Source organism: Condylura cristata, unplaced genomic scaffold, assembly GCF_000260355.1.
Source record: "Condylura cristata isolate star-nosed mole 26May11 unplaced genomic scaffold, ConCri1.0 scaffold00002, whole genome shotgun sequence".
Lineage (NCBI taxonomy): Eukaryota > Metazoa > Chordata > Mammalia > Eulipotyphla > Talpidae > Condylura > Condylura cristata.
Window position 1 is genome coordinate 33,500,490 of NW_004567103.1, and position 27,686 is coordinate 33,528,175.

General features: G+C 34.8%; 1 protein-coding gene across 1 annotated transcript in view; it reads left to right on the forward strand.

Moving 5' to 3' along the window:
• The first annotated feature begins 10,610 nt into the window (after positions 1 to 10,610).
• COL5A2 (collagen, type V, alpha 2) overlaps positions 10,611 to 27,686 on the forward strand; it is a 126,200-nt gene continuing 109,124 nt past the window's right edge. Inside the window, exon 1 of the mRNA XM_004674450.2 lies at positions 10,611 to 10,981. Coding sequence (XP_004674507.1) covers positions 10,888 to 10,981 — 94 coding nt within the window. The 5' untranslated portion in view covers positions 10,611 to 10,887. The remainder of the gene's footprint in view (positions 10,982 to 27,686) is intronic.

A 27,686-nucleotide genomic window follows, 5' to 3' on the forward strand; every position in this document is an offset into this window, starting at 1 on the left:
TGCTACACAATGTGGGTCCGCTCCCTGGCCGGTTTTGAACTCGTGCTGCAGTGGCTTTGGAGAGCTTCATAATGCAGTGCTTAACCCATTGTGTCACCAGGGAGAGCCTACAACATATCATCTTACATTTCCTCTGTAAGATCTTAATATAGGCATAATTTTGAAATATTTATAAATGGTAGCGGGATTTTATTACAGTTTTGTCCATTGCTTTTCAGCAAAAGAGAATTATTTTTTTTCCCCAAGAAATTTAGTTGTTTCTGTTGTTATTCTTTCCTATTCTCCTCGAAACAACTAATACTGCTAGATCCATGCTCAGATTGAAGCTTTTTCTAAGCTTAGGTAGTCTGAATGGAGCCCGGCGAAACCAATGAACAAGACATTGGGCACTTTTCTTGACTTTTTACCAACTGAAAGTATGGTTTTATTGGTTAAAAAGTATGTCATGATCTGCTGTCTATAAAAGAACTGAATGGAATTTATTTTTTGAGAATTGAATAATCTATTTGTATTTAATTATTCCTTAGATGAGCAGCAGTAGCAGCAGCAGCAGCAGCAGTAGTAATAGCAGTCATACCAGCATAATCACTTATATTTTGTTAATTTTTAGAACTTACAAAACACATTTATGAAGACAAGGAATTGAGCTCCTGCAATGTAAAGAGCTCTCCTTGGGCCAATTTGTTCATTAGAAATTGTCCCAGAGATTATTGTAAGAGAGATTATGTAATTACTAATATATCATACTTCAAGTATCTTTTTTCTTCTTTAGTGTATAATTACTTTCATTATAAAAGTTATTTTTTTCTTTGGAATTTGAAATTTGGAACTGTTTTTATATTTCCAAATGATTTACTGAATTAGTAACACAGACTTCAAGAAGGATGTTCAGATAATGTGTTTTCCACTTTCCTTTGCTGTGTTGAATCAAGCTACTGAGAAACCACTTTGGGGTAAGTTTAAAAGATGAGGTGAGATTGCTATGTGAAAAACAATTCAAATCTATGTCTGTTGACTGATTCTTGACATTTTTTCTTAATTATGGCATCTTTTGGAAACAAATATATAGGTATGGTTCTACAAGAAACAAAACCATGCAAAGTATTAGAAATGCAATGTTGTTTTGCTATAAGAATGAAGATGTGGGATTATTATAGATGCTGTTCTGTGTCTCCGTATTGAAATAGGATTCTGGAGAATTCAGTTCAGTAGTTTAGTGAAGTCATAAAAATGTCATAGTACCCAGAAATGTAATCATCGACTTAAATACTGTTTTGAAACACTGACAAGACCACTAAAATGTGAAGATATTGTTAAGATTGGTAATCACTGTAGTGGGCTTTAAAATATCTTCTGGCCCTCTTTTCCAATTCCATTGTTATAGCTGCTTTTATACTTTTAAAATACTAAGTTTTATTTAATAAGTATTTAAGTATTAATAAATGTATGTTATTTATATATGCTATGCTTTTAGACCTTATAAATGTTGAGTGATCTATGATTTAACTCTTCTAGGCCAGCTGTTTCTTTAATCAACTTGAATGTTTTCCTGTGTCTTCCCTAAACTCTAGACATCTAATCTTTGTTGAAATGCTTTGAAGCTCTGTTTAAATTTCACCACATTTGTAAGCTCTTTCCAAATTGTAACTCCAATTCTTTTTATTGAGCCCCATTCTTCTGTTATTTACTGACCTTCTGTAAAAGGATTCATTCCTGTATTTTGATTGCAGATATCAGCATGTGTGTCAGTAACCACTAAACCAGATACACCCTTGGTGAGCCAGGGTAGGTCCTGTATATTGGCATGATTGAGGTATTCTCTCAATAAATGTGCATAACTTTAAATTGCATATAACTTTAAATTGTGTATAACATATAATACTAGAACCCTCTCTTACTTAAAGTAGACGTGCTGACACATTAGGTTGAGCAAGGCACATTTAAATTGAGGATATTGTGGCTGTGGTTCATGCCTTCAGAGCATAGTAACTTAATTCTTACTGTTACTGATGATTTCCATATTCCAAATCTTGAAGTACTGAATTGGAGTTTCAGCAATGTCACACAAATTGTGAGAAATGCAGGATAAATATAGTAAACCTCACTGTGGCTTCTGTGGGGTTTATTTCTGATGGGCCTTCGAGATTTCCTAGAAGATATAAACTAATAAAGGGTCTTTTCTTATAAATAATGTATAAATTTTAATTTTAGTAGGCACAGGGATAGAAATTGTCAGCATTTTGAGTCTCCTGATTGTTTTAGATATCTATTATAGTTATGGAAAAGAAATTTCAGATGTTTTAGGAACAGTTTTTCAGATTCTACTCATTTCAAAATCATAGAAGTAGAGATGATACTGAAAGGGAAGATAAGGTACATTTATAAAATCTCATTTATCCAACAATATCTTATGATTACAATATTCCAGAGAAAACAAAAGTTAATCTCTTTGAAACAAGAAAATGAGATCCATATGTTCCTCTAAATCATAAGCTATGATATCACTCACATTCTTAAATAAAACACTAAAATAATATACTCTCTGGAACTGGTGAGTAAAACCTACTTATACTTTCTATATGCTAAAAATAAAAACATATTTTTGGTAGTAAGTGAAAACAGGAAGCCTTGATTCTCCTACCCTTTAAATATTGTCAAGTAATTAATGAGTTCACATTGGTAAACATGATATGAATTAAAATAAGATCTGAACATAGTGATTGAATTCTTAAATTAATATTAAAATTAGTTGCCAAGTAGCCAAGTCTTTCCTACAAAGAAAGACTTAGGTTTATGGGGGGTTAAGAACTACTCAAAATCCAATAATTGCCTTTTACTGACTCTTTTTATATTTGTATGTTTGTGTGTATGGATATTTACTTGTTTTAATAAAATAGTAATTGGGACAAAATGAGTTAAATATGCAGAATAATCCTGATTTCTAAGCAATATAATCAGTGAGCTCCTGGTATTTGTGGTGTTTGAAAACATGGCTACATGACAACTAATTTTTTTTTTAAAGATTTATTTATTCGTGCATACGAACTGGGGTACAGGCCAGAGATGTGGAGGGTGAGAGGATTCACCAGGGACAGAGTGGGGAGCAGAACAGGCAGATCGACGAAGTACACTGCTGAGGGGAGCAGCGGGTGGGTCAGGAGAGGTCTGCCACACCATGTGGTCACCTCCGGGGCAGGCGGGAATCGAACTCATGCGGAAGCGGCCTTAGATTCTCAGTGCTGTGCTTTAACCTGCTGCGCCACCAGGCAGGGCCCATGACAACTAATTTTAATATTAATTTAAGAATGCATTACTGTGCTCAGATCTTATCCTAATTTGTATTATATTTATCAAAGTGAACACTATTTAAATAACAATTAAAATCCACATATATCATATTTCGTGTAATTCTATCTTCTTAGTGATTATTAAAGTAGTAACATTATAAATTATCATGGTGGTAGGAAGTTCAAGAAGTTTCTGTGTTTCAGCATTAACTAAAACTTGACCATTACTATTTCCCATTTGACCTAATTACACTGGGAGAAGGAGATATGGATGAAACATTTCACTAAGCAGAGATTGTTTAAAAAATATATTTTAAAAAGTTGATATTAAACAGTTCTGACATATTGACAATTGGTGTAATTATTTTTATTTAAACACTGTATACAGTGTAAAATGTAAAACAAAAGCAAAGTATAGCTCCCACTTAAAATGGCAGGTTTATATAAAATGCTATCCTTTCTCAAGAGCCAGTTCATGAAAACTTCTTGTGTTTCTTCCAAAAAGTAGAAAATCCATAGCTCTGTTAAAAAAAGCTGAACTTACTAAAGGTCTGAAGAATGTACCCTGTGTGTGTCGTGTGCAGTATATTTCTGAAGAAGTGTGAACCTATGCCTCTTAGTCACACACAGTTTTGTAAATCAATGTTGTATCAGTAATAAAAAAGATAATAACTTTTCAGGAATATACTGATAAACTTTGTGAAATTTAATAAAATGTATCACTGATTTTCCTTCTCTTTACTGCCCTGTGCTTACCAAAGACACATTTCCCAGACCTCTGGCTGCCACATAATTGTCAAAATCACAATGTAAGAACTTAGATTCTGATGGATTGAATGACTCTTTATATTGTTGAGAAATAGCTTGAGACTCTTTGGCCTTTAATTTTTTAAAAGCAGTATATGGAGCATAGCAAGCTCATTTGGTCTAAATGGCCTTTGGTGTCATTGAGTTTCTGGACAATTTCCCCTTTGTAGCCTGTACCTAGTCCTGCCATCTAAAATGTTTCCCTCAGGGGAAACCCTGACTCATGGATACTCATTTTGGCAACAGAGAATTGACTATTCCAATACAAACAATCATCCATGTTTTGGGACAGTTAGGTTTAATACATAAATAATGGATTAAAGGTTACAAATGAGGGAATAAAAATTTAAAAGTGTAAATGTAGGAGTTTATAAAAAGGAATGAACTGTTGACATTTGCAGTAGTGGGGGTGAGTATGAGAAACTGACAAAAGAGGATACATACTCTGTGATTCTAGTTATATAGTATTCCAGAAGGCAAAGCTATGGGAACAAAAATTCAGTGGTATCAGCAGTGGTGATGGGAGGAGAACTTCAAATGGAGAATTTTGGAGGGTGAAGAAGATATTTCTTAGATAATGATGGTGGTTGCATTAGTCAAAACTTAAACATAAAAAAAGGTGAATTTAGCTCTATTGATTTTATATAAACAAAATATGAAAGAAAAGAAACAGAATGAAGGGGTGAACGGAGCATATGGTGATAGAAAATTGAATTTCATTCTAGTTAGCTTTGGTTTTGATTTTTAAAGAAATTTTCATAGTTAAATTTTAAACTGATGACAAAGTCCATATTTTTAAAAAGAAGCACTAGCAGTTACTTTTGTTTGTTTAATCAGCACATATATTACTTTTATACCAGACATTATTTAAAAGCGTTTATAAATATCTACTCAGTTAATCCTTGTAACAACTCACTGAGTTACACAATATTATTAGTCTAGTTTTTGCAGATAAAGGAACTGAGTTGCAGAGAGTACACCCAATTTCCCATGGTCACCCAGCTGGAAGTGATGGGGAAAAGATTTGCACTCTGTCAGTCTGGTTCCAGACTGTCTTCATAATCACTACAGTTATAAAGACATAATTCTTATTATTATAGCTTTTCACAGCTTTATTGAGGAATGATTCACAAAATTATATATACTCAAGGTATTTAATGTGATGATTTGATACACATTTACACTGTGAAATGATACTACAATCAAGTAAATTAACACATTATCACCTCACATATATTTTTTCAAGTACACAAAATATTAACTATAGCTACTAAAGTGTACTTAGACCTCCGGTCTGCAGACTCTTGATGCTACTTTCCTTGTTAGTAAAATTTAAATTACAGTTTACTTTTCATAAGGACACTATAGCGAGAGAATGCTAGGACTTGGGAACCCATATTTGAGATCTTTGTTTGCATTGTGTAACTTCTGAAAAGTCACTTAATACTCTAAATCCTGAGAAAATAGGAATAATCATTCAGCTCATATTTCATGAGTTGATTGCAGTCTCAGAGTATGTGTGCTCTAAAACAGTAAGTAGAGAGTAGAGTATACATGAGTCAGCACAGTCAGTATGATGTTGGCTTATAGGACTCTCCATTGCTTATAAGTGTGACTGGTTATATTGCCTTAAGGTTAAAATATATTGTATACTACAAAATTGTAAACTTTTCTTAAAATATCATTTATGCTGTAATATACAAGTCCACATTAAAATGAAAGTGCTTATTTTTTGTGTTTCCTAACTGGTTATCTTTGTTTCTTCTCTTTGTTTTTCTGTACTTCTCAAAGGCCATTCAGATTTTTTGAAAATCAGTAAATTAGAGCACATAATTCATCTTTTTATCTCTTCACTGGATTCTCATTGTATTTAGAAAATAATCCAAACTTCACTATCACCTGCAAGATTTTTTTTTAATAATCTTGCATACTTAAAGCTTATTCTTATCTTTGGTATGAGTAATAATGGCCTCCCAAAGGTGTTCACACCCTAATCTCCAGAACCTGTGGATCTCTCACCCATACATTTAAAAAAGAATTTTGCAGATGTGGTGATGTATTTTAAGTTTGGGGAAATTATCTTGAACTATCTAGATAGAACTAGTATAGTTACATGTATTCTTAAGTGGGAACAGAGAGCTTTTCCTGGTTGTGGCCAAAAATGAGATATCACAGCAAATGTAGTGTCAGAGTGGTGCTTTATTGCTGGCTTTGAAGGTGAAAAAGGGTCCTGAAAGTGTGGGTGGTGACCTTTAGATGTTTAAAAAGGAAACGGAATGGAGTCTTTCCTAGAACCTATGAAGGAGAACTTGGACCTGTTTATATTTTGCTTTTAGCCTAGTGGAACCCAGACTTCTGACCTATAAACCTGCAAGACAAAGCATTTGTATTGTTGTAAGCCACTGAGTTTGTGATAATTTGTATGGTAACCACAGAAAATGAATACACCATTCTAGGTTTCCCATATTTACTGTTCTCTTTGCTTATAATGCATTCCCCAACCCCACACCAAATTTTAGGAATATCTGGAGCATTCTTCTCACATCAACAAATGCTGATAAACTCTAAACATGTTTTATTTTCTTAATGACCTATTACTCTGAAATTCTCTTACATTTTCACATTTGCTTATTTATGATTTTTTTTTTTTACTTAAGATTATAAACTCCATAGCATCAAAGACCATGTCTGTGTTGTACACAGCTGTATATTTAATTCCTTCCGAAGAATCTGGCAATTATTGACAGTCAACAAATATTTGTTGAATGAGGCAATGAGTTAGATCAGGGAGGTGGTTATTTCACAGAAGTCTAGTCTGAGCAATATTCTGAGGTGTGAAACTGCTTACGTGTCTGAGAAAATCTATGCTTTCAATAACTCAAGCCAAGAGAGAAAAGCAAAATGAGGTGGAAACCAAGAAATGGGTGGTGGTACTGCTGCTTCTCCTGTTTTTTACTTCCTCCTCCTCCTCTTTTGCCTCTGTTCCTTACTATTTTCTTTATACATCTTTTTCTTATTCTTTTAAATAACACTGTTATATCTTCTCTGTACTTGGGAATTAATTTTTTAACAAAATAGTAAGTAGTTGAAAAATACATAAAAAAAAGGCTTAGTGATGATTGGATATGAGTTAGAAAGAAGGAAGAGTGTCTGCCTGTGTTTCTTATCTGAGATGAGAATAATGGTGGTAGTTTGTTATAAAAAACACTGTGATATTGTTCAGCTATCCCACTTCCATTATTCAGTCCAAGAACAATATAATACTACTTGAAAAAGATAATGTGTCATCACAACATTAGTCACAATAAGCAAGAGTTGGAAACAACCTAAGTGCCTATCTTTAGATGAGTACATAAGAAGTCGTATATGTACACAATGGAATACTACTCAGCTATAAAAAATATGAAACACTGCCATTTGCAACAACATGGATGGATCAGGAAGGTATTATGCAAATGAAAAATTCACAGGGAGAAAGATCACTACCATACAACTTCACCATGTGGTGGAAAAAGAAAAAGACAAATGAACAAGAGGAAGTAAAAACAAACTCTTAGGCTACAAGAACAAAATAGTGGTTACCAAAAGAGAAGGGGAAAAAGGTATGTAAATTAGGTAAAAGGGATCAGTTATATGGCTGGTTAGAAACTGGACTTCTTGGGCTCTCCCTGGTGGTGCAGCGGGTTAAAGTGCAGCACTACTTTAAAATTGTGACAGATTTCTGAGCTCCATACTCAAGCAGAGTTTAGAATCAGTTCTTCAGGTATTAAAAAAATGGGTGAATGCTCTGTTCAGTGTCCAACAGCATCTATTAAACAGACACACCCAGTTTATAACTATGTATATTTTACTGTTCTTATAAATTATAATAATATATTAAAGCCAAACTTAGAGGAAAAGCCCAAGTTGTGAATCTTGAAGGAAAAGAGAGAATGCAAATTTACTAGATCTCCCACAGATATTTGCTGTGCTTCTATCATGCCATGAGCATTTGGAGAGAGGAGGTTGAACCTGGAGGGATCTATGAGAGGTTGCATTGTGTTTAAAAAATTTTTAAAAAATATTTATTTATTTATGCTTACAGAACTGGGTATAGGCCAGAGGTGTGGTGGGTGAGAAGATTCACCAGAGAGAGAGTGGGGAGCAGAACAGACAGATCAAGGAAGTACACTGCTGAGGGGAGCAGCGGGCAGGTCAGGCCATGCCACGTGGGTCAGCTCTCTGGTGGGGGATTAAACTCATGCTGCAGTAGCTTTGGAGAGCTTCATAATGTGGTGCTTTAATCTGTTTCACCACCCGCATTGTGTTTTTAATCTTTCTTGTAAAAGCTTTGTTACAGTTAACGTACATATCTATATTGATGCTGATAATAACTCTCAATAACATACTGAAATACTCATCTGAACAAGCACTGTATGCTCTGTACACTGTACTATAAATCCTGTGAATTTACTTTATCAATCTGTACCCTCAGATTCTATATTATTTCCAGAGTGTTGTTGATTCTCCATGAATGTACTTTGTATCTATGGAGATTCCATAGAATGTGTCTAAAAGTTGTGCCAGCCCTTTGATATTGTAGTGTTGGTTTTTAAGTGATCTCTTGGAATAGAATCGGCAAATCCAGAGAATAAATGACCTTCCTGCAGCCCCTAACATGTATTCTGTTATTCACTTTGAGTATTAGCAAGGTTATTCATTCAAATGTTTATTCAAGACTTGGAATTCCTTAGATGTTTTAGAAATAATGAGCAGAAAGGTGATTTTGGTTTTTTAAGTGGGAGGAGAGCATTGTGGTGGCACAAGTAATTGAAATGAGTACCATCTAAGTGAAAAATTAAACTGACGAGTACAAGATCAGAGCACCTTAGGAAATTGTCTTCCTGTAAAATACTTCTCCAAGATTTTCTAACTCCAAGGCTAAGATTTAAAGGTTCATTTCTTCTATGCAGAAGAGTGATAATGCATTTCTTACCTAATGTCATTCTGTAGCCCATTTTTTACTGAGCTTAATACTCAGTACAAATATGCTTTTGATGCATTAATTTTAATGGACTTACTGCATCAAAAAACATATTTGTATGCACCACTTATGTTTCTTGTTTCATATAAGCTAATTTCTAAAGTCCAAGTCCACATACAGCTACTGGATGGCTATAAATATTACTGTCACTACCTTTGTACCGGCCTTTCCCTCCAGTGCTTAACACATTGCAGGCACCTGATCATTGCTGAATAATTACGAGCCATTGACCCACCTGCACCTTTCTAATTCTAGGTGGACTCAGGTAGCAAATTATTAGATTATGTAGAACATCCTGACGTTATTTTAATCTTGGCAAGTATGAATGTGGCACAAAAGTTCATAGGTAGAATTCTTAGATGGTTCATGCACCTGGGATTGTTATATTCCCCAGAAAACTGGCTAGGGGATAATAACACCACCAGCTACTATTTATTTATTTATTTATTCTCACAGAACTGAGGTACAAGCCCCAGAGGTGGTGAGAGGCTTCACCAGAGACAAAGTGGGGAGCAGGACAGGCAGATTAAAGAAGTACACTGCTGGGGGGAGCAGCGGGCGGCAAAGAGAAATAAACAGGAGAGGTCTGTTTGGCCATGTGGATCACCTCTGGGGCAGGGATCAAACTGGCACTGAAGCAGCTGCGGCTGGCACCACCAGGGAGGGCCCACCACCACTAGCTACTTTTATGTAATTCTTTACGATCTGGATCTTAGTTAATAATATATTAGTTATTTAAGTGTCACTAGACCCTGTACACTGGTCAGGGCAAAGCTCTTTTGTCAAATGACAAACTTGGAGTGCACAGAAATAAAGGGCTTTGTGTTTAAAAATCAGTGAGCAGCAGAGCTGATGTTTGAATCTTCTGCATTTTAATGCAGTGTACTTCCCATTCCTCTGTCTTTTTTTCTATATAATAAAATTATGGGCAAGAGGGACCTTCAGCTGTGATCCCCAAACGAGAGATATGAAGAGATAAAGAGATTATCTGTCTTCTTAATTCAAATTATGGTATTTCACAAATTTATTTGTCTGAAATAGTTTCTTCGCTTGGACTTTACCTGGGTACAGTTTTAATAGTTCCCTGTCAGAGTATGGGAAAAGAAACAGCATCCAGGAAAGGCACAGGAATACTTCTTTAGCTAAAAAGAAAGGGTTAAAATCCATCCTTTGAACATTTGACAAGAGAGTTCTGAATTCTCTAGATGCCAAAAACTAGGCTAAAAGGCTGTATTTCCTCCCTAATGTCTTTTTCAGCTTATAGGGAAAAAGTTGTATGTGTTGTATGTGTGTCTGGGGGAAGGGCTAGCGAGGGAAAATAAGACTCTCCTTCTAACAGACTTTTTTTTTTTTTTTTTTTGGAAAAAAAGAGGGAAAGAGAAATAAACATTGTTTCTGTAATTAAGCTCCATTTATGTCTAAAACCTAAATGAAATAGGGACCGTTCAAGGCACAGAGGCTCGTGTTCTGATTTGGTTGTTTACCATCAATCAGACTGTTGCTTGGCAGACACTGGATGGTTATGAGCCTGAACAAGCTGAAAAGGGGCAGGAAAAGAAGTGGAGGCAGCATTCTTCCTATTTAAAGCTGCATTGCTTGAAAAAAGTTTTCGCAGACTGTGCCGGAGCTGGTGCTGAAAAAGGGGGTTTGCAGAGCTGCCTTGGGGCTGGTGCTGAAAGAAGAGCCCCCAGCTGACTTCATGGTGCTACAATAACCTTAGAATCTACTTTTCACTCCCAAGAGGATCCACATGTCTAATATTTAGACATAATGGCAAACTGGGTGGAAGCAAGACCTCTCCTCATTCTTACTGTTTTATTAGGGCAATTTGTCTCAATCAAAGCTCAGGAAGAAGGCGAGGATGGTGAGTTTGCTGTTTACTTTTCTTGTGATGTTTACTGCATGTTTTGGGAAATAGGTGGAATGTTAAGTCTTGGGAAAAGTGTGAAGAAGGGGATATGTTTTGAAGCTGAGAAGGAGGCTGACAGATTTGCACCTGGGAAATAGAGGACAATCGGGATGTTTGCAAATCTAACTTGCCGTTAGAAAGAGTACACTAATGAATATTTCTGGGAAGGTCTAGGATAATCCTTTTTGTTGAATTTAGTGAGTGGAAGTTTAAAAGTAAAGATGAACAGTTAGAACAGTAAAAACACTTTTCATTAGAGGAGTTCTGTTCTGTGGTCTGGAGTTTTAGAGCAAGGAAAAGTCGCAGTAGAAGCTGGATAGGGTGGAGTCTTTTTTGTAACCGAACTTCAGCTGCTTCATAAAATTCTTTGTTTAGAAAAATCTCTGCAGCCACTTTAATAACTGATTTTTCTTTGTCTTTGTCTCCTTATTCTTTTCTGTTTATAGACTTTCACTTTGCCATTTTCAGTTTTGATCCTAAAATCACTTTTGCTTGCTGAGAACAGTTTCATTTATTTCTCCATGACAGAGGCTGATAGAAGCCAGATTTCTTAAACTGGTATTTTCCCACCCTACTGACTGTATTGTCAGGACAGTGGTGGTTCCCTGTTGGTTGGTGAAATGCAGGAAATCTGCATGTATGTAATTTATATGTAATTTAATTTTCATGGAACATTTGCCTGGGTATTATCCTTTAGACACAAGTTGTTTTTTTATTTTTTGAATTTAAAATAAATATTGCCTGACTACCAATTTTCCCCCCCTACTCATTGAGTGTGTTAGGATTGGGTTGTGTGGTATGGTTAAACAAAAAATGTGTTGCTGCTACATGCTATGAGTAAATATTTAAATTGGTTCCACTGATTATTAAATCTTTACTCCCAGGGTTAAAATTTCAAATACAATCATGTTTTCTATCATAATAGACCATTAGATTTTCATAGCTGTTTAACATCAAACTTAAGCTTTCAAAACTTAACACATCTATTAAACTTTTCTGTTATTGTTGTCCACATATATTTTTGTATATATGTGTATATATACGCACTTATACACATATACATGTGTAGATATATCTTTTCAATATTTGCTTCTTTGTATTTTTGCTCTAAAGAAGTTCATAAAGTTAATCTATAGACCACCAGTTCTAAGTAAAAATATAATTTAAGAGTGAAAATAAGAACCTGGAATAAATATCCAACAATCTGTCCAGAGTCCCATAGAGGGGGCACTTTCTAAAATCATGGAATATTTTAATGTTACTTTTTATGTTTTAAAAACCAGGACAATTTATAACAGGTAAAAACTTTTGAGATTCTTTGTAGTGGTATAAAAAACATATATTGTTTGGAAACACAGAAGATAATTGAATAGGAAGTACAAGACAGGAAAGGGGAGAAAATACAGAAAAGTTGTAGTAGAAGTAGAAAGTCTGATTATAAAAGGAACAGTTGGCTCCCCTCCCCCACCAAAATTTAACCAATAAACTTCAAAGCACAGATAATACAACTTTTCTTGTTAATATATTTTTACATAAATAATTTAAATAATTTACTTCAAGAAAGTAAAGAAATAAGTGAATATGTGACTACATGAGTTTCCTGGGTATATGAATAGACAATATGTTGAACGACTTTGCTAAATATTCATAATTACTCTGTAGATTTTTCTTAAAAAAGAAGAGTGTTTAATTTTTCTTAATAATAACCTACAGAAATGTTAGGAATATGATGCCTGGTGCAAAGAGCCCCCAACTCTAGACTAGCTCCTCTTCTACTAATATAGCCAAGTGGCATAAAAATCAGAATCCTGAACATCAAATTTTATAAAAATGAGCAATGTATATATACATATTGTAAAAAAGTAAGTTGCTCACTTTTATTACTTAATTTACGTGAATAGATGTGACAAAAACTCAATAGCAAAACAATCATCAGCCCAATTAAAGGGAATATAGGCAAGCATTCCAGAAAGTATAATTCAGAATTATATAACATATATTATACTTATATATTTTTTAGCTTAAGAGGTATTGTATGACTACTTGGCAATACTTTATTTTCCCTGTTCAGGCTTGTCAGAAACTCATGAAAAGTATTAGATTTTAAAACACCAGATAATTCTAAATTTGGGGAAGCATAAGCTTAGATAAAAGCTTTAATCTCAGGCATACATACAAAACATGTAACTTTTTTTCATTTTTAGCTATATGTAAGTCATATAATGTATATAATGTGGCACTTTGTGTATAAATATCTCCTCTTGCACATGTAGAGACATGTTATCACGTGTGAGCAAATTTTTACAAGCTTTTATTCTTTTTTTTTTTTCAAATGTTCAAGGTATAGTTATCCTCAATTTGATTGTGGTTGTTTACTGGAAATTCAAACATGAATATAGTGCTTGCCTGATAGAAATACTAACCAAAGATGAGATTACGTTAATTAAAGCTTTAGGACTTTTATGTCAAAGTTATTTCTGTTCTCACTAAATTTTAAGAAATTAATTTAAGCTTTAAGTTTAAGAACTAAAAGGAGAAAAGGAATTGGGTTAACTCTCTTGAAACTATTAAGTAACAAAAATTAGAGTTAAGATGATAGCATCAGCTTTTTATAAGTGTTTTGGGTGTTTGAGGAGTAGAGTGCTTTGGAAGGTTTCCCATTTATTTTATGTGTTTGAGAAAATACCTGTACATTTGTGATAATTTTTATACTCCTTAAAAGGTTTAGCACCCAGTAAGATACATAAGTGGACACACTTAATCTTATAAAATAATATTTCATTTGAATCACTGATGTCAACAATAGAGGGCCAGTGGAAAAAAAGGGAAGGTGCAGCAATGTACCATTTCATTTCCAGAGACTGTAAACATCAATGCTTTTTAAAGGCTAGGCAGATAATAGAAAAGTGAAACAAACAAATATTTATATATCAACAGGAATGATGAACCTGTGGAGAACTGAAGACACATGCCAACTTTAAATCATTCAAAACTAAAATTTTCAGAAAGCATTGGATAAGCCAAATATAACTGAGTGCCAAATATGGCTCATGGATCATAAATTCACAACCCTCTTGTCACCTTACACTGATGTCCTGGACTCAAGCCAACTTCTGATTACTAAGAGATGAGGGACTCAAAGTCCTTTCTGTTCTCCTGCACTTTCATTATGTTCTGTCTGTCATTTATTATCTTGTCATTAAAATACAAATATGAAGAAGCAGATGTTTAAAACTCAGCAATACTGAAATGGAAGAATTTTAAAGGAGATAGAGTGGGAATACCTCATTTAAGATAGTTGTTCACTGTTTCAACTCATTTACTATTAAGAAAGATATTTTGGTTCATAAGAGACATGCATTTCTAAATGTGTATTTTAATCCAGGCTCAGTTGCATACAGCAGAGTGTGGTAGTTTACACATCTTTCTTTTATAAAACAAATTCTTAGGTAGTAAAAGTCTGGCATATTGACTTTACAAAGTCTTCAGGGACCCAATTTATTTCCTAACTCTATTCTCTTACCCCTACCTAGTGTATAGTCATTGAACTCCCACATGGTTCCTGGAGCTCCAGCCATTACATATACTTTCCAGGCAAAGGTTTTTTTTTTTTTTAATGGAGCCTAATAAGTCTTCATACTGCTATTTAGTCACATGGTCACACACAACTTTAAGGGCAACTAGGAAATATCATCTTTTGGGTGGGTGACACTAACAATTTACTAAATAGATCTGCTATGAAGGCAATAAAAGGGATAATAAGGATGAGGCTGTAATTCTGACCACAATGAGCATAAAATACTCTGATTACAATGGACAGAATATATTGATAGTTCAGTGATAAGATCTACTTTGGTTATTTACTTCTGAGCAGACTTTGCAGCTAAGAATGCTCTATGCCACTTAAGTATGTGGTTGCTTTCTTATACTCTTAAGATAAACTTAGAAGTACCTATAATTTTTATACAAACTAAAATGATGCTTTATTTTGAGAGGTATCTTTAAATACATATTATGTAGATAGATAGCCATTGATGTAATGAAATCTTTATATTAACAGAGTAAATCATTTGGCTATGGCTCTTTAAGTAATTTGGTGGCTAATTCACAGATCAGGGTTAAGTTGTCTGTGTATAAAAGTCACCTAAAATACTGTTTACCAGTATAGAGTTTAGATTTCCCTCCTTTATGAATATCCTGGTTTAGTAAGTTTGGGTGGGATTTGGGAAGTTCTTGAGTGATTCTGATTCATATTGTATTAACTCTCTGCTTAACACTCTTTTGATCTTGATGTGGATCAGTTGGCTTCTTATTCTGAGTCTAAACACTGTGACTTTGGTAATAATACCTTGCTATTCTAATTATTTTCACTTATTTGGACACCTAATTAAAATTAGTAGATAAACCATTGCAAATTCACCATCATTGCTGGAAAGATAGCTCAAGACCCTTATCTTCCTTATGGTGGCTGAGGTGAGTCATTGACTGATTATTAAAACATACTTAATAATAGGACACATTATTAAAACAGATTCCAAGTAAATGTATAGTTTTTTTTCATTTTCCCTCTTTTACTTTTTATTACTCACACATTTAACATTGTCAGTGCAGGCCTGAAATTCATTATGGCTAGAAATACATATCATGCAGGGTGTCAAGCAAAAACAGAAAGACAAAATTTTGTTGGAAGAACTGGGAATTGATTATAGTCATGCTAACCCATAGCCACAGAATGAAATCTGTTTTAATCAAGGAGTTTGCTTTTACTTGAAGGATAATTCATACATAATAAACTTGGCCTTCTATGACATTCACAAAATGTTTACAAATGAATTAGTTTTTTTGCTTTGAAATTATAACTTTTAAAAAGTATGAAGACATCTAATGGATACAGTAGGGATAAAGGAAATGAGTTTATTACTTTTTATATATGTGTGCCATATAAATTTGGGCAATTGCATAAGCTTACTTAAAGTGGAATGAAAGACTCATTTTTCTTTTAAATTTCTTTCTATGAACATTTTATGTGTATTTCATTTAAATTTCACATAAAATTGATGACTTGTGATTTTTAGTACTTAAAAAAATCTGTTCTTTGATTTTCATAGGGCAGTTTGTCCTATAAATTGTGGCCATATTGGTGGCCTTAATATTTTTATTTCATTGATAGGTTTAGAATTGCACCTTCAAAAGAAATCAAGATGGTTCCATATTACACTAAATTTATTCTTCAAGGCAAAAGTGTTAGAAGCAAAATTTCCTCACCCAAATGTCTTCATGAGAGCAGACTGTTTATGCTAACAACATAAATAAATTAATGGGACATTGTTTCTTTTGTTTTCTGGTATAATGTCCAAGTTAAGAAATATTTATATGTTATTTTTATTCTGAAGTTTTGATCTGGAGCAGGAAAGATAGCCTCTCAATTATTTTTTCTTCCCCCTTTTGGGGTCTCTGTTATATGACAATTACAAATTTAGCTTTAACATGGTATCAAACTATATTCTTGGTGGAAATGTTGCTTGAATCATAAGCATCATAGCATTGTTGTGGCCTTTATAGTTTAGTAAGAAAAATAAGCCCTCATGAGAGTAACAAAAAGTAAGCCCATGTGAGATCAACCATCATTTCAGAGAACACTCAAGTTCTGGTGCATGCTTTGCTATTTGGTGGTTTTGCAACCTGCAGAATCCTTTAAATTTACCAAAGGGTCTTCATCTGAAATGTCAATCTAACGGGAGTTCATTTGGGAACTTGCCAGAAGGTAATTATAAAGCACTTAAATGAGACTCAGAAAGTGATATTGCAACTTGATTTTAGTCACCACATGTACAGACTCTTGTGTATACTCTTCACTTTCACCGTCTTTGAAATTGTTTTGAAGAAACTCCTGTATTTGTTTTCCTTCTGTATTGTTTGTCCTCCATCTCCTCAGGGAACATGCTTCATCAGTCATGCTCTCTTCCATAACTTCATCCACTTCCTTTCTATGAGCATTTTCCCTTAGCCTGTAAACAAGTCCGTCTCTCTCCAGTGGCCTGTGTTGGACACCCAGCTTCTCTTATTTTAAAACAGCTGCTTTAATGGAGCAATTTTGTATCTCTGTCTTCCTGCCCTTATTCATCACTGCACTCTGACTTTTTTTTTTAAAGATTTATTTATTTATGCATACACAATTGGTGTACAGGCCAGAGGTGTAGGGGCAGTGAGAGGATTCACTAGAGACAGAGTGGGGAGCAGAACAGGCCGACTGATGAATTATAACGCTGAGGGGAGCAGCCGGCAGGTCTGGAGAGGCCTGCCGCGCCATGCAGATCATCTCCGGGGCAGGCAGGGATGGAACTCATGCGGAAGCAGCTTTAGTGTTTTAGTGTTGTGCTTTAATCCGCTGCACCACTAGAGAGGGTCCTGCACTTTGACTTCGCCCTTTTCTGTCCAATTTAAGCCCATCTACTGTGATGAGGATTAAAATGTGTGATGTTTCAGTGGGTTCCTTTCATTTATTTTATCACACTTTCCTTTTATTTGATACCATTAATTGCTCCAACTATTCTGAAAGACCGAAGGTTTTTCTTCTGCTTCTCTCTTGCCTTCAGTGGAGTCCTCCTTTCTCCCGTAACATTTTATTTTCTTATAGGATTTAGTTAATTGGTTCTTTCTAGATATTTTCTTGATCAATTATGTAGGAATCTTACTCATATTCAGTGTTTTTTTTTTTTTTTTAAAGATTATTTGTGCACGCAGAACTGGGGTACAGGCCAGAGACTCAAGGGTGGCGAAAGATTTCACCAGAGACAGAGTGGGGAGCAGAACAGGCAGATCTGCTAAGTACACTGCTGAGGGGGGCAGCAGGCGGGTCAGGAGAGGTCTGCCGCGCCATGTGGTCACCTCAGGGGTAGGCGGGAATCGAACTCATGAACTCATGCGGAAGCGGCTTTAGCTTCTTAGTGCTGTGCTTTAACCCTCTGCGCCACCAGGGAGGGCCCCATATTCAGTGTTTTAACAGCTAAATGCTGGTGATTCCCAAATCTTTCTCTTCTACCCTGACCTTGAGCATTAGCTAAAGAGCTATATATATTCAACTTCATCCTGATCAATTCTTAATCACTTCAAGTTCAGCATATTGAAAATTTAAGTCATTTTCTTCTCTCCTAGATTTAACTATCTTTTTTAAGTATTTTATCACTTAATGACATCATTATCCTACTGGATCATTCATGCAAAATTCTAATCACTCATTAATTTTTACCATTTTATCTGTTAATGTTTTCTAATATTCCTCTTTCTATATTTACTACAAATTTCTAGGACAGGCCTTTGTTATCTATCTCTGGATTACCACTGTAGTGTATAAAATTCGTCTCCTGCCTCTTGTGTGATCACTTCCCACCCACATGTATGTAGCCCCCTTCTGTTGCCACTGTGATACAAATCTAAAATCTGATGCCGTCATTACCTTCCTTTAAGTGCTTTATTGTCTAAGTTTTGTAGATTCACTACTGTAAAGAACAAAAGAAAGTAATAAAAACAAATACTTCTTTGTATTGAAAACTTTCTAATGATCGTGTCACTTGAAGAATCAGTGCCCCTCTGTTTCACTCCCTTGCCACACACATTTTTTCTCAGTGTGTGAGTAAGATACAATCCATTCCATGTCCTCAGTGCTATCTCAACCTTGTACCAGCCCTGCATGTTTCAGAGTTTACTTTCTGAAAATATGATAGCCATGAAAATCTCTATTAAAAATTGGATACTTATTTTCCATACTGAATTGCTCTAGGTTGCATTTGGATTGAAAGGAGTTGCTTTGCTCACAGGGATTTACAAGGCAGCTCCCAAGACTGTTTGGATGGAGTGGAGGGAGTGACTATCTTTTCCCAGACTTTGCAGAAGTCTCTTCATTTTCCAAAGACTGCTGGTTTCTTCATTCCCAGGAGACTTTTGTGAAATTAACTCCAGAAAGCAGAAACTGGTGTAGAATGTGGGCACATTATTCAGACTCACATTTTCCCGACTTCACTGCCCTTTTCTTTTCTCTCAGTTTTAGAAACTTAAATAAAATGATAGATTTGAGGTACGCCTTTGGAATTTTACCAGATAATTTGTAAATATGAATTCCTTTACTTAAATCTTTGATATTCAATGTGGTTGTTCTGTGGCTGTGGTATCAGCTTTAGAGTTCTTTTTATAATGGAATTTTAAAAATTATTGATAGAGATTTAATATTTTCAGTTACTTTAAGTAGCAGTTACTTGCTTCTTATTCCCTGAAGTGGAAGAATCTCTTAGATTCATTAGTGCAGATTTGAAAACTTTTTTAAGATTTATTTATTTATTCGTACAGATCTGGGGTACAGGCCAGAGATGTGGAGGGTGAGAGGATTCACCAGAGACAGAGTGGGGAGCAGAATAGGCAGATTGATGAAGTACACTGCTGAGGGGAGCAGCGGGCGGGTCAGGAGAGGTCTGCCTCACCATGTGGATCTCCTCTGGGGCAGGCGGGAATCGAACTCATGCGGAAGTGGCTTTAGCCTCTCAGTGCAGTGCTTTAAGCTGCTGCACCACCAGGGAGGGCCTGAAAACATTTTTATATTTGTTTCTTTTTCTTTCCAGAACTTTATATTGAAGCAATGATAAGTTACACAGTTTAATTTGAACATCATGTTTTTCACGTTAGTGGAAAATTTTTTGCTAGGTTTTTTGGTGAACTGTACAAGTTAATGAATATAACTGGTTATCATGGGAAGATGAGCACAAAGAAAAAGTTCTTAGTTTTCTAGTCTTGAGCTACACACACACAGTCTCTGAAGTTTCATAAAGAAGGTTTATACTTCTTTGAGAGGAGAAGAAGGGCATTGGCATTATGAGGCAAATAAGAGGTTCTGATATAATATTTTTCTTTTCATGAGTTTCCATTGGAAAAAGGAAGATTTGTGACAAATGAAAAAGAAGCAACTGAACATTTCATCAGAGTTTGTCCTCAGCTTTAAGGTGTTACAAAATGGAACAAGGCTCTCCCTGGTGGCACAATGGGTTAAAGCACAGCACTAAGAAGCTAAAGCCACTTAAGCATGAGTTCGATCCCCTCCTCAGAGGTGACCCACATGGTGCAGTAGACTTCTCCTGACCCTCTGCTGCTCCCCTCAGCAATGTACTTCATCAGTGGGCCTGTTCTGCTCCCCACTCTGTCTTTAGTGAATCCTCTCACTGCCCCTGCACCTCTGGCTTGTGCCCCAGTTTTGTATGCATAAATAATTAAATCTTTAAAAAAATAAAAAACAACAAAACACACCAAGAAACCTCATTTCTTTCTCAACCTTCACCATTTGCTCTTAAATCTCAATTTCTACTGAATAGATTAGGCATCACTGTTCAGGCCATCTGCTTTTCTTCATACATACAGTAAAAGTAAGCTGGTTTATGTTGAGAAACAACTAATAGCTTTCAGAACCAATGGTGCTCTCAGTAGCTTGGGAAGATTTCAGCATAGAATGCATTTTATTAAAAAAAAATAGGTGGAATAATTTATGTAGAGGATCAGGCAAAATGGAAATAGAATTAGTTTTATAGAGAGAAATCAAGGATACACTCAAAGTTAGTATGGTTAAATTTGTGTCAGAGTTCATGGAGGATGATGGAATGAAGTGGAATAGTTTTTTTTTTTTTTAAATATTTGGTTATCTTCAGCATATAAATATGTTTCATAAACTTGAGGAGAATGCACTCATCTTGCTCCATTGTGTCTCTTCCACATCTGTTCCTTGGACACAGTGTTGCTAAAGTCCTAGGAGGATGAACAGTCCAGTTTTAGGAAAACAATTTTGAATTAGATGACTTAACTTATTTTATCATAATTTAATTATTTAATTTTTTAGGTAAATATGCTTTCAATTCCCTTTCTGCTTAAAAAAAAAAAAAAAAGCATTGAGGATTCCACATCAGAATTAGGGTTTCATAATGCAGCTCCATCTGGATGTCACTTTCCCCAATTTTGCTTCAAATGCCAGACTTTTTGTTCTAGTCTGACCTCCTGTCAGAAGATAACTTGTCTTGTGTCTTCTTCTTTTCTACTCTGTGGGGAGCTAACACACTCCACCTGCTCTTTCCAGTTAATGATATAATGCAAAATTTTAATGATATTATTCCCCTCTAATATGAACTCAATATATGGTAATTTGCCTTTTAAAATTGTATTTACTTAAAATATTAATGGTAATTTGCCTTTTAAGATATTTATTTTTCACCGGAATCAGCTGATATCCTGACTCTTGGTGAAAACCTTGGTATTGGGCCCTCCCTGGTGGCACAGCGGGTTAAAGCACAGCACTAAGAAGCTTAAGCCACTTGTGCATGAGTTTGATTCCCGCCTGCCCCGGAGAAGAGCCACATGCCACATGCCGTGGCAGACCTCTCCTGACCCGTTCGCTGCTCACCTCAGCAGTGTACTTCCTCCATATGCCTGTTCTGCTCCCCACCTTGTCTCTGGTGAATCCTTTCACCCTCCGCATCTCTGGGCTGTACCCCAGTTCTGTATGAATAAGTAAATAAATCTTTAAAAAGAAAGAAAGAAAGAGAGAAAACCTAGAGTCATGAACGTACCAATTAATAGTTCTCAGGTAAGGCTAAAAGTAAGGATTCATAACCGTACCTTTATTATCCCTCTGGGACTTAGTTAAAGAATTTCAGAGGTAGGGAAACTTGTGATATATCTTAATTTTTTTGATGCTGCTTTATTTTTGTCCTAAAATGGTTATTTTAGAATAAATAAATAAGCATTATTACAACATTGTAGCTCTATCCTTCTAGTTCAACTACGTATATACTGTCAACCAAGCTTATAGCAGCAGTAGGAGTAGGGCATTGTTTCACAGTGAGGTTTTTTTTGGGGGCGGGAGGGGGTATTCCTTCAATTTCCATCCATTTTTTTTACATTTAACATTTATCAATTCCTTTAGAATTTCTTCTTTTCCCTTCCTGTAACAAAGGACGTGTTTTCAGTGATTCACATTTGTGTTCTAACTGTACCATTTGCAAGTTACAGAATTTTCAGATTTGGGTTTTTCATCTATATTGTAAACAGAATTAAAACTCAGCATTTTATGGGCCTGAAAGAAAAGTTACATTATCAATATTTTAAGGATAGATTTCCTGATTATGCCATTATAGGCTATTTTCTATCAGAACTAAGTTTGGTAGGAAAAAGGGTTGGAGAAGCAGTGGCTCTAGACACCTGGGTAGAATAGGAGCTTAAGGAGAAATTTAGTTGGGAAATTTGAAATCAATAAGGAAATTGAAATAGTAATCCATTTTTATTTATCTTATGTGTCTCTCTTTGGCCAGACTTATATACAACTTTGATTAATATACGACTTTGATTATTTACAAAGTAAGTCAGGAAATGTCTGAAAGTTATCCTTTCACAAATTTGGTGCTACATAAACTCTTTTAATTTATTATTTTTTCTAATATAATTTAGGCAGTTGTTTGAATATTTAATATAGGTAGAGTGGTTCAAGAAAAGCCAACTATGCTTAATACATGGAACATCGGTTTACTTTCATGATGTTTTACTGGTGTCAGTGGATTTATTTGAACCTGTGGGCAGTGTTTTTGACAGGTATAGTATACACCTCTACCTGGGTGGCTTATGAAGAGAACGAGTTGCATGAGCTCACTTAAGTTCTATCAACTTACTATGCAACAGGGTCTGGAGAGCACTGGCCCTGCATCACATTCTAGTATAAAGTCCTGGCTTTTCTTTATAAATTCCCTATAAATATAATGTGATGTAGCTTTGATTTCCAAACTTATAAAACCGGGGAGTATTTCATTATTTTACTATTTCATAGGTTTGAAACAAATAATTTAGTATCTGTGGAATTACATGTCAGCTGTAATGGTCTATATAAGAATAGTGTTGTTATTTTAGTATGACTTTAACATAATGAAGAGTTAGCTAAATGCAGAATAAATGCTTTTAAATAAATGGTAAAGTTAATAAGCCAAAGGAATATGACTTCATAGATATGAAAGAAAGTAAAATTGGTGGTTTTTATCCCAAACTTTCAAACCTTAAGGAAAATGTGTCTATATAGAAACTCCCCAAAGACCCAAAATAGGAATTAAATAGGAAAAAATAAGAATAGAAACTTTTACTTGAGGATAAACAGAACAAATGGAAAAACAAAACGTGATTTTTCTGATATAACCAGACTATAGTCTTTCTCCATGCAAGAATGTAACTTGCTGACAGAAAGCTAAATCACTATTATTATTACTTTTTCCCTATTGGTCTCTCATCAGGAAGCCTGACTCAAAGTCAAAGTTAAGCTCTAAATGTCTGTTTGTAACATGGTATCCCCTTTCCCTGGGTCAGAAGGTGACTTTGAGCTAGAAGTTTAAACTGATGACAAATAGTCACAGCAGTCCAAGCCAACCTTTGTTTAGACAAAGGTTCCATCATCTCTAAGACCTGTCTACTTTCTGGTTATTTTAAGACTCTCTGCTCATACAGAGAGAAACATGCACTTAAAGAGATGAGGGCCTCAACTAAATAGACTATTACTTTCCTTCGTGAATGAATTGTTAAAATGATTTTAAAGAAAAGCTTCTAAATTAAAACTGGACCAGGACACAGGAAATCTGCATTCTAATTGCAGCTTTATCATGAACCAACTTGGTGATTTTGTGGAAGTGACTTAAATGCTCTGACCCTCAGATTACTTCTTTGTGAAACCTGTGATGTATTACCCAGGACCATTTTTTGTTCTGAAATCTGGCTATGGAATGTCTCTGTAAAGTTACTTCATATAGGTCCAGGTTGTGCACAAATACCATGGACTATCTCATGCACATTTTAGTAGATTAAGGCATCATGTGTAAATTCTGTAGGTAATTTGTTCTGTAGTTTTAAATTAGACTTTGAAGTTTTTATCCAAGTTTCTAGTTATTTCCCTAACTTAATGGTTCATTTAACTTAATGGTTCACATCTCCCATTGTGACCGTGTGTAAAGTCATCTGCTTTTCAGTTGCTAAATTATTGAAAAAAGGGATAATTATGAAAGAAAATCAGACTTACTTGTTACTAAATTCTGAAGATCTCAGATTACCTTTGGGCATTTCTGTAGAATATACAATTTATATTCTACAGGTGTGCATAATAATCTTCTGTTATCTGTTGCTTTCTGCAATGCTGTAACTTCTCTTTCATTTATGATTGAACCATTAATGTAAAATTACTTCACTTGATCCAGGTTGTGCCCTTTTTCTCTTTCTCCTCATCTATAACACAAAAGTTGTTTCTTCTGATGCTGTTCCACAAGTCTTGTGTTATCTTCATTTTTTTAAATAAAGCTTTCTTTTTTGATGATATTTTGGATACTTTCTGCTGCTCTTTGATTTCTACTCAGAATTTAAAAAAAAAATTTACCTCTGTCCTTACTATATATATTTTTTTAAATCCATCATTCTCCCAATTTTAGTGAGTATCAAGACTGTTTCTTTGAAGTATTCTTCCAGTTGCTTGCTTAGTTCTGTGGTATGATAATTTTTTTCTTCTTATATTTTGTCTTGGCCCATTGATTGGGGTGAGTTCTTTTGCCTCATTTTGTTTGGTGCACTGTATTTATTTTTAATAGATAGGCTACACAATATTCCTTCCCTGTCCTGCTGTAACAGTATTGAGTAAGTATTGAAATTTGCAGAGCACCGGCATAAGGTGTTGACTATGAATGCTGTGCTTTCTGTGTTTGTATTGGTTGATTAGAATGACTGGTGCTGAAGCATGAGCATGGGATTGGTGGTCCAAGAATCTAACCAATAGTTGGGGTTCAGGGAGGTGGGAGATGAGTAGGTTGCTATGTTAGAGTATGAGGAGGGCATATTAGCCTGAGTGGTGCAGTTTTTTGAACCAGGGGAGTGATCTTTATCACCATCAGCTTAGGAAGACTGCTTTCCTAGAAGCTCCAGACTGCAATTGACCCTCTCGCTATAACCTAGTTCTGATCTAAGTAGGTTTTTAATCCTTCCCTACCCCTCTTACCTCCGGGTGGTTCCGTTTATAGTCAGCTTTTAATGGTTATTATTTTACTTTCCCTCAATTAAGGATGTGTTTTAAACTTATGAATAGTGTTTTATATTAATTTTCCAAAATTAATTCATTGTTAATTTTTGAACAGTATTTGATTTTTAAATTTGTCTTTATCTGACTCTTATTTTAGTTATTCTATATTCCACATATTAGTGACACCATCCATTACTTACCTTTCTCCTGATTTATTTCACTTGGATAATCCCTTCCAGCCCTGTCCATGTTACTGCAAATGGCAAGAATTTATCTATTAGATATTCCATATCTTCATACACTCATCTAGTTTGCAGCACTTAGGTTGTTTCCATAACTTGGTTGTTGTATATAGTGCTGTAATAAATGTGGGAGTGCAAGTTTCTTTCAATTTTGAAATGTTTTTGGCAGATGCCTAGGAATGGAATTTCTGGATATTAAAGGCAGGTCCATTTTTAATATTTTGAGACACCGCCATACTGTTTTCATAAAGGATGGAGTAGTTTGCGTTCCTACTAGCAGTGTTCGAGGGTTCTCTTTTCTCAGCACCTTCACCAACACTTGTGCTTGTCTTTCCAACATAGAATATTCTAAAAGGTGGTATTTCATTGTGATTTTGATTTGTGCTCCACTGTAAGTGAATGATGAACATTTTTTCAAGTGCCTGCTTGCAGTCCATATGTCTTTACTGAGAAGTGTCTGTTTAGGATTTAATGCCTTTTTTTTTTTGGTTGAGGTTTTTTTTTTTTTTTTTTATGAATTGTATGAGTTCCCTATAGAACTTTGATATCAGTTCCTCTTCAGATATATGTTGTGCAAATATTTTCTGCCATTCAGTGAAGAGTCTTTTCATTTTAGTTATTGTTCCTTCACTGTGCAGAAGATTTTTAGTTTGATGCTGTTTCAATTATTTATGTTCTTTTCATGTGTTTTGCCTGTTTTTTTTTCTGTGTTTTGTAAGTCATATATCAAAGTCATTTATCTACTTTAAATTGATTTTTGTGGATGATGTGAAATAGTGGTCTAGTTTATTTCTTTTGTATTCAGCTGTACAGTTTTCCTAATACCACTTATTGAAGAGGCTGTTCTTCCAGTGTATGTTATTGGCTCCTTTGTCACAGGTTAGCTATGCATTTAGGTGTATATTTATTTCTGGGCTCTCAATTATCTTTCAATGGTCTGTGTGTCTATTTTTGTTCTAGTACTAGACTGCCTTAATTATTTTGGCTTTATAATATACTTTGAAGCCTGGATGAACAATACCTCCATTCCTTTTTATTTTTTGTCAGCATTGCTTTGGCTATGTGGGGTCTTTTGTGATTCAATATGAATTTCAGTAGTGTTTTTTGCAGTTCTCTAAATAATGCTATTAACAGTTTTATTAGAATTGCTTTGGGTAGGATGGCCATTTTAACAATGTTGATTCTTTCCACCCCTGAGTAGAGAGTATTTTTCAATTTCTTTGTGTCTTCTACTTCTTTTAATGATCATCTTCTAGTATTCTTGAATAGATCTTTTACCCCCTTTATTGGGCTTAATTCTCAGAATTATTTTCATTCCCTTCATTTATCTATTAATTCAGCTATACTTACTGAATACCTGTTATTTACAAGGCATTTTGCTGGATAATAAATAAATGTTATTCTCAAGGACCTAAATGTTACTCAAAGACCTAATCTAAATGGGGACAAGTAAAAATTAAAGACAATACCTTGTGGTGTGTGATATGAAGAAGGCAGAGAGAAGATACTAGGGAGTACTAAAAGGTATCCCTACTACATACTGCCTGAAAGGTGAAGGGTTGAAATGAGAGGTCAGAGAGGCTCCAGAAGAAGGAAAACCTGAGCAAAGTCATTTCCTGCATGATTTCACTTACACCATCCTTTCCTTCACACATTCAAATCTTACAACCATAAACCTAATATGAACCCCTTTTGAAGTATTTTTGAATATCCCAGCTATTTATGTTCTTTCTGCCTAACCTATACCACTTCTCTTTTCTGTGACACAGCACTTAATTCAACCTCTTTTGTGTGTCCATTGTTTTATCGATAGTTTCACTTCCTAACATGTATGCTTGATTTCTTAGTTATGTTATATGCTTCTTGGCTATCATTATGGTAACAGGCAAAATGGAAAGAAAAAACTTTGGTGGTATATTGGCAAGCATAGCTGTCTTCCAAACTGGAAAGAAAAAAATATATAATGCTGGTTTAGCATTCAGTAAGTCATTTCACTGAATCACTGTGAAGTCCCAGCCTTTTTGTCCTGGCTTTACAGGCTCCACTGATTATTAAAATTACCAAGACAGATATTAGACCAATGTTTATTGAGTACTTCCTTAATCCTTGTTTAAGTGCTATGTTAAGAAACTGGAAATATAAGAAAAGAAATGGTCTTTATAATTGAAGAGTCCTAGCTTTAAATCTATAAGTAGCTATAAATTTTTGTGAAGACAATTGATGGATGTATCTTTGACAGCATGCATGAAGACATGCTTAAGCTGGTCTGTAAATTAGTACAAAGCAGATGTCTGAACCAAACATTTTCAGTAGGAAGTTATCCAATAAAAATGTTTATTTGCTAAGGAAATACTTT